We start from the raw sequence: 13,474 nt of genomic DNA, 5'->3' as shown, positions 1-13,474 counted from the left end.
ACATTGTTTTAGTGAGCAGTTCCTCAACATCTGGCAAGAATGGCAAGAAAAAATGTACAAAGAGACAAACTCAATGAAGCACCTCGTTAGAAGAAACTGACATGGTGGAAGGACATGGGATAGTTGGCCTTCTGGATCTTAAAATTCTTCCCCTATTGAGAACACCCCATGATGCCTGATTCAATAAACTTTCAACAAACTCTTCAATTGTTTTGTTTTTACTGTTCTGAATTGTGATGTTTTTCCCCCTACAGGATGTTTCCTAAGGCAACATCAGTCCCAATTAAATCTTATTTATTTTATTTTATTTATTTATTTATTAGATTTGTATGCCGCCCCTCTCCGAAGACTAGGGGCGGCTAACAACAATAAAAAAGACAATGTAAACAAATCTAATATTAAAAATAATCTTTAAAAACCCAATTTAAAGAACCAATCATACATACAAGCATACCATGTATAAATTCTATAAGCCTAGGGGGAAGGGAAAATTTCAATTCCCCCATGCCTGACGATAGAGGTGGGTTTTAAGGAGCTTGCGAAAGGCAAGGAGGGTGGGGGCAACTGTGATATCTGGCGGGAGCTGGTTCCAGAGGGTCAGGGCCACCACAGAGAAGGCTCTTCTCCTGGGTCCTGCCAAACGACGTTGTTTAGTTGACGGGACCCGGAGAAGGCCAACTGTGTGGGACCTAACCGGTCGCTGGGATTTGTGTGGCAGGAGGCAGTCCCAGAGATATTCTGGTCTGATGCCATGAAGGGCTTTATAGGTCATAACCAACACTTTGAATTGTGACCGGAAATCAATCATAAATGTGAGTATTAGTAGGATAATTTTTTTTAAAAAATGGTTTATTACAGTCATGTTTGAAGAATGCTCACTAACTGTATTAATTCCCAAAGTCTATATAGGAAAAGAAGGGAGGACAAATTGTGTACCCTAAAGGTAAAAAAGAACCAGAAAATAAAGATTTTTTCAATCCACAAAAGATTTTGCCTTCTTTCAAAAAGGTTCTCTCTTTTTTGGGGGGGGCTGTGATCAGATAATCTTTAGGGGGGGGGGAATTTGAATACACTTTCATCAAATATTCCAGCATGCTTTCAACTATATGACTCCCAGTTCCATAAAGGGTGAGAAAGGCTTCATCTGATGCAATCTGCTGATTTTAACCAGAGGCACTACATATTGCATTAAATATTCTACCTGATACACTGTAAAAATCTCAAAACAGTGATGCATTTATCACATCTGCTCAGCCAGGTATTAAACAAGATTATTGCTGCTCTTCCTCATGTAACAAAACGTTTTACAGCATTCTCCTCCAAATCACCTCAAATAATAACTATTATCTTCCTTAATGGCAACTAGACACAAGAACAGTTTTTCCCGAACGCCATCACTCTACTAAACAAATAATTCCCTCAACACTGTCAGACTTTCTACTAAATCTGCACTTCTATTCTACTAGTTTTTCTCATCATTCCTATCACCCATTTCCCTCCCATGTTGACTGTATGACTGTAACTTGTTGCTTATATCCTAAGATTTTTATTAATATTGCTTCTTCATTGCTTATTTGACCCCTATGACAATCATTAAGTGTCGTACCACATGATTCTTGACAAATGTATATTTTCTTTTATGTACGCTGAGAGCATATGCACCAAGACAAATTCCTTGTGTGTCCAATCACACGTGGCCAATAAAAATTCTATTCTATTCTATTATTGATCCATAAGTATTAAGTCTCAAGTTTGTTTTGTTACACAATGGCAATGTTCACCTTTCAGTACCTGTTGGCTATGCTGCACATATGAAAGAAACATTTGAAAACAGGGAATGCTGCTGAAGCGCATACAGTGCACTAAATACAACTGTGGAAATCTAAAAGTAGTGATTCTGTTCCTTGGAATGCAATTTGGATATACAAAGTACTGTTATTAATACGCATGAGAATGGAACAACCATGCAAGAGGGTCACATTACATGAAAAAGAAATAGCCATTCCGAAAGAGGACAAAAAAATGTGGCACGCGAGCTATTTATTGACCCAACAAAGATATCTGTGTCTCCATCTCACATAAAAACTTGTACTGATGAAAAAATTTGTGAAAGCAATGAACAAGGAAGGTGAAGATTTTTGTTATATGAGACAGATATTTCATTTTTGTTGGTCCTTAGCTCAGATACATCATCAATGACAAACAGTTTTAAAAATCTGTTAATAGGAAAAATTGATTGGAAAGCATTCAAGGAAGTTGTTGAGAATTTTCTTGGCAACTACAGAGCACTAAACTACATTCAGCTGGTTGACAAATTTCTTAGAGCATATAAGCCCATAAAGTGCAACATATCACCAAAGATCCATTTTTTGTATTCACATTTAGACCTTTCCCAAAGATGTACAGTATATGCAGTCAGTAACAAACATGGTGAAAGGTTTCACCAAAACATTGTCACAATAGAAAAATGGTATGAGGACAAGTGGAATCCATCAATGCTGGCTGACTATTGTTGGACAATGCAGTAAGATGCATAAAGACATTGAGTATAATAAAAGATCATCAGCAAAACACTTTTAGTCCTGTGCAATTTATGCAATGTATTGGAAACATGGGATTAATTAATTAATTAATTATTAGATTTCTATGCTGCTCTTTTCTGTAGATTTTCTGTAGATTTTCTGCCGCATGAATCCCAGTGACCGGTTAGGTCCCACAGAGTGGGCCTACTCCGGGTCCTGTCAACAAAACAATGTCGTCTGGCGGGCCCCAGGGGAAAAGCCTTCTCTGTGGCGGCCCCGGCCCTCTGGAACCAACTCACCCCGGAGATTAGAATTGCCCCCACCCTCCTCGCCTTTCGTAAGCTCCTTAAAACCCACCTCTGCCGTCAGGCATGGGGGAACTGAGATATTCTTTCCCCCTAGGCCTTTACAATTTATGCATGTTATGTTTGTTTGTAGGGATGTTTGGTTTTACAATAAGGGTTTTTTAGTTGTTTTAATATTGGATTTATATGATTTTTTTTATTACTGTTGTCAGCTGCCCCGAGTCTACGGAGAGGGGCGGCATACAAATCCAATAAATTAAATAAATTAAAAAATAAATAAATAAATAAATAATAAATAGATACAGGGCAACTCACAGCAAATAGATACAAAAATACAATGTATAAGAAATCAAATTTAAAGCAATTCTAAAACCCAATACAGTAGAACCTCGTCTTACGAACTTAATTCGTTCTGTGACGAGGTTCGTAAGTAGAAATGTTCGCAAAATGAAACAATATTTCCCATAGGAATCAATGTAATAGCAAATAATGCATGCAAACCAATTAGGAAAATCCAAAACTTTAAGGCTTTAAAAAAAAAGCAGCGACCGGAGGAAGCGGCGGGCGAGAGGTTACTTTGGAAGCGACATTGGGCGGAGAAAGCCTGGCTCCAGTTCCCTTGCGATCATCAGAGCCTACAAACTTAAAAGCGCTTGTTTTGGCCGCTGCTCGCAACAGCAGCAGCCGGGAGAGAAGCGAGGGTTCATAAGATGAAAATGGTTCGTGAGAAGAGGCAAAAAAATCATGAATGCCCAGTTCGTATCTTGAAAAGTTCGTATGAAGAGGCGTTCATAAGACAAGGTACCACAGTCATCCACATTCATTCCATATACATTGGGCGGAGCTAGACATAACACTCAACGGCCCCAAGCCTGCCCTTAAAAACATTATTTTAATTACTTTATTTTATTTGTTTGATTTATTCATTTTATTAATTGGATTTATATGCCGCCCCTCTCCGAGTCATTAAAAGGTAATGTCATATAATAATAATAATAATAATAATAATAATAATAATAATAATAATAATTATTATTATTATTATTATTATTATTATTATTATTATTATTATTAATTGGATTTGTATGCCGCCCCTCTCCGCAGACTCGGGGCGGCTAACAACAATAATAAACACAACATGTACAATCCAATAATAAAAAAACAACTAAAAACCCCTATTATAAAACCAAACATACGCACAAACATACCATGCATAACTTGTAATGGCCTAGGGGGAAGAGCTATCTCAACTCCATGCCTGGCGGTATAAATGAGTCTTGAGTAGTTTACCTAAGACAGGGAGGGTGGGAGCAGTTCTAATCTCCGGGGGGAGTTGGTTCCAGAGGGCCGGGGCCGCCAAAGAGAAGGCTCTTCCCCTGGGGCCCGCCAAACGACATTGTTTAGTCGACGGGACCCGGAGAAGGCCAACTCTGTGGGACCTTATCGGCCGCTGGGATTCGTGCGGTAGCAGGCGGTTCTGGAGGTAATCTGGTCCAATGCCATGTAGGGCTTTAAAGGTCATGACCAACACTTTGAATTGTGACTGGAAACTGATCGGCAGCCAATGCAAGCCACGGAGTGTTGAATATTCTGAAATAATATTGGTGTTCAGTTCACCAAAGGTTTTTGAGGAAACAAAACTTTTGCAAAAAAATGTTTTGCATTGTTAGCAATTAAAAATTTAATAATAATCAATAACAATATGACTTTTTGTGGAAAGGCCTGTTTTTCTCTTAACTCTTAATTTAGAGATATGGGACATGGCATATTTCATTTGTACCTCTAGTTTACACAGGCTATTGCTGCAATCTGCTCAGGAAGAATTGAGGAGCTGATAAAAATAGAAAGCATCCATCTTGCTGACTCACTGAAGGCCACCGATCCTCAAGAGGTGAGGAGTGGCACTCACATTCAAGAGCATTACAGAGTCACATGCAAACACCTCCCATCTCAGGACACACATTGTTCAGTGACATTCAAGGCAACAAAAAACATAAATCAGTTGGAAAATGACTTTGGATGGTGTTATTTCTAAACTTGCCAGCAAGAGAATGTAACAGAATATTAATAACGAAATAAGAAGAGTTGAAAGTGACCTTGAGGCCTTCTACTCCAACTGGAGACCTCACCTACAAAAAGATATTGACAAAATTGAACGGGTCCAAAGACGGGCTACAAGAATGGTGGAAGGTCTTAAGCATAAAACGTATCAGGAAAGACTTAATGAACTCAATCTGTATAGTCTGGAGGACAGAAGGAAAAGGGGGGACATGATCGAAACATTTAAATATGTTAAAGGGTTAAATAAGGTTCAGGAGGGAAGTGTTTTTAGTAGGAAAGTGAACACAAGAACAAGGGGACACAATCTGAAGTTAGTTGGGGGAATGATCAAAGGCAACATGAGAAAATATTATTTTACTGAAAGAGTAGTAGATCCTTGGAACAAACTTCCAGCAGACGTGGTTGGTAAATCCACAGTAACTGAATTTAAACATGCCTGGGATAAACATATATCCATCCTAAGATAAAATACAGGAAATAGTATAAGGGCAGACTAGATGGACCACGAGGTCTTTTTCTGCCGTCAGACTTCTATGTTTCTATGTTTCTATGCCTGCCTAAGCAGGAATGATTTTACACAAATCATTGTTCAACCTCTTCTTAAAAAACCTCCAGTGTTGAGCACCCATCACTTCTGGAGCCAAATAATTCCACTGATTTGGCGGTCAGCGGTATGGTCATGAAATTTCTCCATAATGTTAGGTTTGTTCTCTCCTTGATTAATTTCCATCCATTGCTTATTATCCGGCCTTCAGGTGTTTTGGAGAATAGGCTAACCCTCTTAGATTTCGGAAAACTGCTATAATGTCACCCTTAGTCCTTCTTTGCATTAAATTATCGTGTTTACCCCCAAATAAAACCCTGTCTTCTATTTTTTTGCCACCAAAATAAGGCACATCTTATTTTGGGGAGGAGGGGGATGTTGTTGCCCTCGGCCTCCTTTTCTTGCTGTCAGGGCCCTTTAGAAATTTCTTCTGTGGCCGGCAAGGCTTTCATTGCTCACAGTCACTCATGCCCTTATCACCGCGAGGTTCGATTACTGCAGCGCTCTCTACATGGGGCTACCTTTGAAAAGTGTTCGGAAACTTCAGATCGTGCAGAACGCGGCCGCGAGAGCCATCGTGGGGCTTCCCAGATTCGCCCACGTATCTACAACACTCCGCAGTCTGCATTGGCTGCCGATCAGTTTCCGGTCACAATTCAAAGTGTTGGTCATGACCTTTAAAGCCCTACATGGCATTGGACCAGAATACCTCCGGAACCGCCTGCTACCGCACGAATCCCAGCGGCCGATAAGGTCCCACAGAGCTGGCCTTCTCCGGGTCCCGTTGACTAAACAATGTCGTCTGGCGGGCCCCAGGGGAAGAGCCTTCTCTGTGGCGGCCCCGGCCCTCTGGAATCAACTCCCCCCGGAGATTAGAACTGTCCCCACCCTCCCTGTCATCCGTAAACTACTTAAGACCCACCTATACCGCCAGGCATGGGGGATTTGAGACACCTTTCCCCCAGGCTTATTATAATTTATGTTTGGTATGTATGTGCTGTTTGGTTTTTAATTATGATAGGGTTTTTAGTTTTTTTAATATTAGATTTGTGCCAGTATAATATTGCTTTTATCGTTGTTGTGAGCCGCCCCGAGTCTTCGGAGAGGGGCGGCACACAAATCTAATAAATTATTATTAAATTATTATTAATTATTATTATTTCCTAATGGCCTTTGCAGCCGATAGCAAGCTCCAGATCAATCCAGAGCTCTGTTATTGGCTGCAGAGGGCTTCAGGAAAGCCGTACGGGCTGCAGAAAAAATGGGCCAGCAAGACAGGTGTCGTGCTGTGTGAGGCCTGGTTGCAACTGTCCAAAGCTAAGTAGTAAGACAGACCTGGGCAAGATGCGGCCCGAGGGCCGGATGCGGCCCACCTGCTGTCTGTGACCGGCCCATGGAGGTCGGTCCAACTTTTCTAGATAAGAACCAGGTGTTCAAGATATATATAATATATAATAATATAATATATAATAATTATATATAAAATAATATATAATAAAATATATAATTATAATTCATAGTTTATAATTACAATATAATTAACTCAGTTCTAATAATATACAGTATTGGGTAGAACTGAGTTAATTATAATAGTCCGGCCCTCTAAAACCATCCCAATTTCTCATGCAGCCGTATGGCAAAATTAATTGCCCACCCCTGTAATAAGAGGTCAGCATAAGTGCACCAGCGTGCCTTCCATCCCGTCCTAATGGTTTCTCTCTTACTAGTATCATGTATACTGCTCAAAGAAAATAAAGGGAACACTCAAAGAACACATCCTAAATCTGAATGAATGAATGAAATACAGTGGTACCTCTACCTAAGAACACTTCTACTTATGAACTTTTCTAGATAAGAACCAGGTGTTCAAGATTTTTTTGCCTCTTCTCAAGAACCATTTCCCACTTAAAAACCTGAGACTCTGAAACTATAACCGGGAAAGGCAGGAAGAAGCCTCCGTGGGGCCTCTCTGGGAATCTCCTGGGAGGAAACAGGGCCTCCATCCTCCCTGTGGTTTCCCTAATCGGATGCATTATTTGTTTTTACATTGATTCCTATAGGAAAAATTGCTTCTTCTTACAAACATTTCTATTTAAGAACCTGATCACGGAACGAATTAAATTCATAAGTAGAGGTACCACTATACTAGGGAAAACAAATCGACCCTGTTCAGTTTTCTCAAAAGACACCTTACAAAATAATACCATAGAGGGATATAGCATTGCTTCCAGCTGTACGGATTCAGCTCCAGTGATCTTAGAAGCCGATGTCTTAGAAGAACTTGAACGATTAAAGATAAATAAGGCAATGGGTCCAGATGGCATCCACCCCAGAGTTCTTAAAGAACTCAGATCTGTCATTGCTACCCCCCTGACTGATTTGTTTAACCAATCCTTGTTAACAGGAGAAGTTCCTGAGGATTGGAGAATGGCCAGTGTTGTGCCTATCCACAAGAAGGGCAGTAGAGAAGAAGCTGGTAACTACAGGCCAGTTAGCTTGACATCAGTGGTAGTTAAAATGATGGAGACTCTACTCAAAAAGAGGATAAATCAGCACCTAAAAAACAATAACTTATTGGATCCAAACCAGCATGGCTTTACTGAAGGCAAATCATGTCAGACTAATCTCATTGATTTCTTTGACTATGTCACAAAGGTGTTAGATCAAGGTGGTGCCGTGGATATTGCCTACCCGGACTTCAGCAAAGCCTTTGATACGGTTCCACATAAAGAGCTGATAGATAAATTAGTGAAGATTGGACTTAATCCCTGGATAGTTCAATGGATTTGCAGCTGGCTGAAGCGTAGACATCAGAGAGTTGTTGTTAACGGCGAGTATTCTGAGCAGAGTCAGGTTACAAGCGGTGTGCCACAAGGGTCTGTTCTGGGTCCTATTCTTTTTAATATGTTTGTGAGTGACATAGGGGAAGGTTTGGTAGGGAAGGTTTGCCTATTTGCCGATGACTCTAAAGTGTGCAATAGGGTTGATATTCCTGGAGGCGTCTGTAATATGGTAAATGATTTAGCTTTACTAGATAAATGGTCAAAGCAATGGAAACTGCAGTTTAATGTTTCCAAATGTAAAATAATGCACTTGGGGAAAAGGAATCCTCAATCTGAGTATTGTATTGGCAGTTCTGTGTTAGCAAATACTTCAGAAGAAAAGGATTTAGGGGTAGTGATTTCTGACAGTCTCAAAATGGGTGAACAGTGCAGTCAGGCGGTAGGGAAAGCAAGTAGGATGCTTGGCTGCATAGCTAGAGGTATAACAAGCAGGAAGAGGGAGATTATGATCCCGCTATATAGAATGCTGGTGAGACCACATTTGGAATACTGTGTTCAGTTCTGGAGACCTCACCTACAAAAAGATATTGACAAAATTGAACCGGTCCAAAGACGGGCTACAAGAATGGTGGAAGGTCTTAAGCATAAAACGTATCAAGAAAGACTTAATGAACTCAATCTGTATAGTCTGGAGGACAGAAGGAAAAGGGGGGACATGATCGAAACATTTAAATATATTAAAGGGTTAAATAAGGTCCAGGAGGGAAGTGTTTTTAATAGGAAAGTGAACACAAGAACAAGGGGACACAATCTTTTTTATTATTATTATTATTTATTCGATTTGTATGCCGCCCCTCTCCGAAGACTCGGGGCGGCTCACAACATGTAACAACAAATCATAAATAATCCAACAGTTTTTAAAATGTTTAAAGATTTAAAAGACCCCATATACTAACAGACATACACACACGCATACCATATATAAATTAAACATGCCCAGGGGGAGATGTTTCAATTCCCCCATGCCTGACGACAAAGGTGGGTTTTAAGGAGTTTACGGAAGGCAGGAAGAGTAGGGGCAATCCTAATCTCCGGGGGGAGTTGGTTCCATAGGGCCGGTGCCGCCACAGAAAAGGCTCTTCCCCTGGGGCCCGCCAACCGACATTGTTTAGTTGACGGGACCCGGAGAAGGCCCACTCTGTGGGACCTAATCGGTCACTGGGATTCGTGCGGCAGTAGGCGGTCTCGGAGATATTCTGGTCCAGTGCCATGAAGGGCTTTAAAGGTCATAACCAACACTTTGAATTGTGACCGGAAATTGATCGGCAGCCAATGCAGACTGCGGAGTGATGGAGAAACATGGGCATACCTAGGTAAGCCCATGACTGCTCTCGCAGCTGCATTCTGCACGATCTGAAGTTTCCGAACACTTTTCAAAGGTAGCCCCATGTAGAGAGCATTACAGTAGTCGAACCTCGAGGTGATGAGGGCATGAGTGACTGTGAGCAGTGAGTCCCGGTCCAGATAGGGCCGCAACTGGTGCACCAGGCGAACCTGGGCAAACGCCCCCCTCGCCACAGCTGAGAGATGTTTTTCTAATGTGAGCTGTGGATCGAGGAGGACGCCCAAGTTGCGGACCCTCTCTGAGGGGGTCAATAATTCCCCCCCCAGGGTAATGGACGGACAGATGGAATTGTCCTTGGGAGGCAAAACCCACAGCCACTCCGTCTTATCCGGGTTGAGCTTGAGTCTGTTGACACCCATCCAGGCCCCAACAGCCTCCAGGCACCGGCACATCACTTCCGCCGCTTCGTTGACTGGGCATGGGGTGGAGATGTAGAGCTGGGTATCATCCGCATATTGATGATACCTCACCCCATGTCCTTGGATGATCTCGCCCAGCGGTTTCATGTAGATGTTGAATAGCAGGGGGGAGAGGACCGACCCCTGAGGCACCCCACAAGGGAGAAACCTAGGAGTCGACCTCTGGCCCCCCACTAACACCGACTGCGACCGGCCAGAGAGGTAGGAGGAGAACCACTGAAGCACAGTGCCTCCCACCCCCAACCCCTCCAACCGGTGCAGAAGGATACCATGGTCGATGGTATCGAATGCCGCTGAGAGGTCAAGGAGCACCAGGACAGAGGATAAACCCCTGTCCCGGGCCCGCCAGAGATCATCCATCAACGCGACCAAAGCGGTTTCCGTGCTGTAACCGGGCCTGAAACCCGACTGCCGGGGACCTAGATAATCGAAGTTAGTTGGGGGAAAGATCAAAAGCAACATGAGAAAATATTATTTTACTGAAAGAGTAGTAGATCCTTGGAACAAACTTCCAGCAGACCTGGTAGATAAATCCACAGTAACTGAATTTAAACATGCCTGGGATAAACACGTATATCCATCCTAAGATAAAATACAGAAAATAGTATAAGGGCAGACTAGATGGACCAGGAGGTCTTTTTCTGCCGTCAGACTTCTATGTTTCTATGTTTCTATGACCCCTTTCCTATGACAACTCTTCAAGTACTGGAAGATTGCTATCATATCCCCCCCCCCTCTCCGGAGTGTAAACACACCTGGTTCCCTTAGTTATTCATTGTACAGCAATAGCATTTAGATTTATATACCGCTTCACAGTGCTTCACAACCTTCTCTAAGGGGTTTACAGAGTCAGCATATTGCCCCAAAACAATCTGGGTCCTCGTTTTACTGACCTAGGAAGGATGGAAGGCTGAGTCAGTCGATGAGAATCAAACTGCTGGCAGAATTAGCTTGCAATACTACATCACCATGGCTCGTATGATGAAGACCACTTATCATCTTTATTGCTATTCTCTGCACTCTTTCAATGACCTCAGCTCTTTTTGTATTAGAGTGAGCAGACCAAATGTGGTCTCGCTAGTGTACTATAGAGTGTTACTATTACTTCCTATGACCTTGATGCTATCCCTCTGTTGATGCAGCCTAGAAATGCATTTGCTTTTTTGGCAGGTGTAGCCCACTATTGACATACTTAAGTAGTGATCTATAAGTTCTTCTTTGGGAACTACCCTATGCATTTGTTCTGCGTACATTACCGTAAACAGATTGCAAGGATCCTACAGCATGAATGAATGTTACTTTTAAAAATATATCAATCCATTTTAACATAAACTGTGTAACATTAGCATGAGCCACTGCTGTGCTCCGAGAACGTTACATAAGACAGGTGATTTCAGAATTTCTTAGTTTATTATTATTTATTATTATTATTTATTAGATTTGTATGCCGCCCCTCTCCGAAGACTCGGGGCGGCTCACAACAGTAATACAAAAACAATATAACAGACAAATATAATATTAAAATAAAACATATCTAAAACCCCAACAATTTAAAAACCATACAACACATAAATACCAAACATAAAATATAAAAGCCTGGGGGAGGATGTCTCAGTTCCCCCATGCCTGGCGATAAAGGTGGGTCTTGAGTAATTTGCGAAAGACAAGGAGGGTGGGGGCCGTTCTAATCTCTCGGGGGAGTTGATTCCAGAGGGCCGGGGCCGCCACAGAGAAGGCTCTTCCCCTGGGGCCCACCAAACGACATTGTTTGGTCAACGGGACCTGGAGAAGGCCAACTCTGTGGGACCTTATCGGCCGCTGGGATTCATGCGGTAGAAGGCGGTTCCGGATGTATTCTGGTCCAATGTCATGTAGGGCTTTAAAGGTCATTACCAACACTTTGAATTGTGACCGGAAACCGATTGGCAGCCAGTGCAGGCCACGGAGTGTTGCAGATACGTGGGCGAATCTAGGGAGCCCCACGATGGCTCTTGCGGCACGCATTCTGCAGCTTAGTGCCCTTCTGCTAATTTAGTTTTCTAAGGATTTGGGAACTTAGGTAGTCATCTCACATTTGTACCTTGTTTATTTATTTGTTTATTCATAAATCGGATTTATATACTGCCCCTCTCCAAAGACTCGGGGCGGCTTACAACATATAAAAGAAAACAAGATGAAAGCTCAGATCCCAAGAAACAAATTCAATTGCTTACCACATTTCCAGCTTCAGCCGCTAACCTGGCAGCATACCGAGCAATTAACCGATGTTCTTCATCCAGTCTGCTAGGACTATCCAGGACACTGCTAAAGGAAAGAGATCTCACATTTACCAATTGGTACCTGCAACTCCTGAATATCGAACCATACTAGCAAGATAAGTGATTTTCCAACACGACACAGAATTTAAATGGTGTATCTTGGGAATGCATTCTGAAGCCAATAATGTCCAATTTCATTTCTGCATAAAAAGTAATAATTCTAGAATTATGGCTTCCAACTGCATTTTGCTGAAAAGTGTCTCATATAGAACTGCAACATATTTTCCATGGAGTATTTTTGGGAAGCACTGCATTTATGTAAACAAGCTCACAACTCTTGTCATTTGCCAGCATCATTCTTTCCAATATCATTTTTTGAAATTTAAGTACTATTTTTAAAAAAGGGTAAAAGATGTTTTAGTGTGAAATAATATTTAAAAAAATAACATTGCACTGGCTTTGTGTCACAGCATAAAGACTGGGTGATTGGCTCATAGACTCAAAACATGAATGCACATATCAAAGCCATATTTCTTCAAAAAGGTAATAGGATAACATTAGCATAAAATTTCATGTGTAGAATTTCTGCTGTGAACTTATTATGTCCCCTAAAAAGGAAATATGGGAGGAAGGGAAACAAAGGAATAATATATGGTGACAAAGTCATAGGAATGGTTTGCAAAAATATGATAAGAAAAAACCCCATAACATCCAAAGTGAAACGCTTGTATTTTAAAAGGCAGAAGCATTGACTAAACAATGCCGTCTGGTGGGACCCAGGGGAAGAGCCTTCTCTGTGGTGGCCCCAACCCTCTGGAACCAACTCCCCCCAGATATCAGAGTTGCCCCCATCCTCCTTGCCTTTCGTAAGCTCCTTAAAACCCACCTCTGTCGTCAGGCATGGGGGAATTGAGATATTCCCTTCCCCGTAGGCTTATAAAATTTATGCATGGTATGTCTGTATGTATGATTGGTTTCTTTAATTGGGGTTTTTTACATTACTTTTAATATTAGATTTGTTCATATTGTCTTTTTACTGTTGTTAGCCGCCCCGAGTCTACGGAGAGGGGCGGCATACAAATCAAATCAAATCAAACAAACAAACAAACAAACAAACAAACAAACAAACACATACATACATACATACATAAATACATACATAAATACATACATAAAT

The 13,474-nt window shown here is 41.6% G+C and overlaps 1 protein-coding gene across 9 annotated transcripts in view; it reads right to left on the bottom strand.

The window, feature by feature from the left end:
* The window catches only part of DTNB (dystrobrevin beta), a 193,838-nt gene that overhangs the window by 55,482 nt on the left and 124,882 nt on the right, over window positions 1–13,474 (bottom strand). For 5 of the 9 annotated variants that reach the window (XM_070734931.1, XM_070734933.1, XM_070734939.1 and 2 more), the window contains exon 12: window positions 12,253–12,343. In XM_070734931.1, coding sequence (XP_070591032.1) covers window positions 12,253–12,343 — 91 coding nt within the window. The remainder of the gene's footprint in view (window positions 1–12,252; window positions 12,344–13,474) is intronic. The other 4 variants (XM_070734932.1, XM_070734935.1, XM_070734936.1 and 1 more) reach the window with 1 other exon arrangement.

Source organism: Erythrolamprus reginae, chromosome 1, assembly GCF_031021105.1.
Source record: "Erythrolamprus reginae isolate rEryReg1 chromosome 1, rEryReg1.hap1, whole genome shotgun sequence".
Taxonomy (NCBI): domain Eukaryota; kingdom Metazoa; phylum Chordata; class Lepidosauria; order Squamata; family Dipsadidae; genus Erythrolamprus; species Erythrolamprus reginae.
This window is presented reverse-complemented; position numbering and strand designations above follow the sequence as displayed.